At 53.2% G+C, this 620-nt stretch overlaps 1 protein-coding gene across 1 annotated transcript; it reads left to right on the top strand.

Annotated features, from left to right (window-relative positions):
* Positions 1-30: 30 nt before the first annotated feature.
* GNI_242520 (amidohydrolase) lies at positions 31-471 on the top strand (the record flags this gene model as incomplete). The annotated part of the gene is made up of 1 exon (XM_011136473.1): positions 31-471. One exon carries the CDS (start codon positions 31-33, stop codon positions 469-471), a length of 441 nt encoding a protein of 146 aa, XP_011134775.1.
* Positions 472-620: the final 149 nt, after the last annotated feature.

The following is a 620-nucleotide window of genomic DNA, read 5'->3' as shown; positions in this document are numbered from 1 at the left end:
GCCATTGGACCTGGAAGTTCTCATACCCACATGCCGGGAATGCCAAAAGAGGCGGTGATCTCCAACCCAGAAGAAGCCAAGAAATTTGTGGAGGACCGTGTGGCTGAAGGAGCAGACTATATCAAGCTCGTTTCTGATACTCCAGGACCCGACCAGGAGTCGATCAATGCTCTTGTAAGGACCGCTCATGACAAAGGTAAAGTTGTCTTTGCGCATGCGGTCAACCTCGAGGCGACGCGCATGGCACAGATGGCCGGCGTGGATATCATTACACATGCTCCTCTGGACGGAGTCATGAACGATGACGAAGTGCGGCAGATGGTCGAGAACAAACGTATTAGTGTCCCAACGCTGATCATGTTGGAGTCTGTTTGTCAGATGAAGGGTATTGATCAGGAGAGGCCGGGCTTTGCCTTTGCCAACGCACTCAAGACGGTGATGTGCTGCACCATGCGGGTGTACCTGTTTTAGCGGGCACCGATGCCAACAACGTCTTAGGACGCGGGATTCCTCATGGCACGAGTCTGCATCAGGAACTGGAGTTGCTCGTAAGTTGTGGGCTGTCCACAAAGGAGGCTCTTCAGTCGGCGACGATACTTTGGTACACTACTTTGGTCGGC

The sequence above is a fragment of the Gregarina niphandrodes genome, assembly GCF_000223845.1.
Source record: "Gregarina niphandrodes unplaced genomic scaffold scaffold00921, whole genome shotgun sequence".
NCBI lineage: Eukaryota > Apicomplexa > Conoidasida > Eugregarinorida > Gregarinidae > Gregarina > Gregarina niphandrodes.
This window is presented reverse-complemented; position numbering and strand designations above follow the sequence as displayed.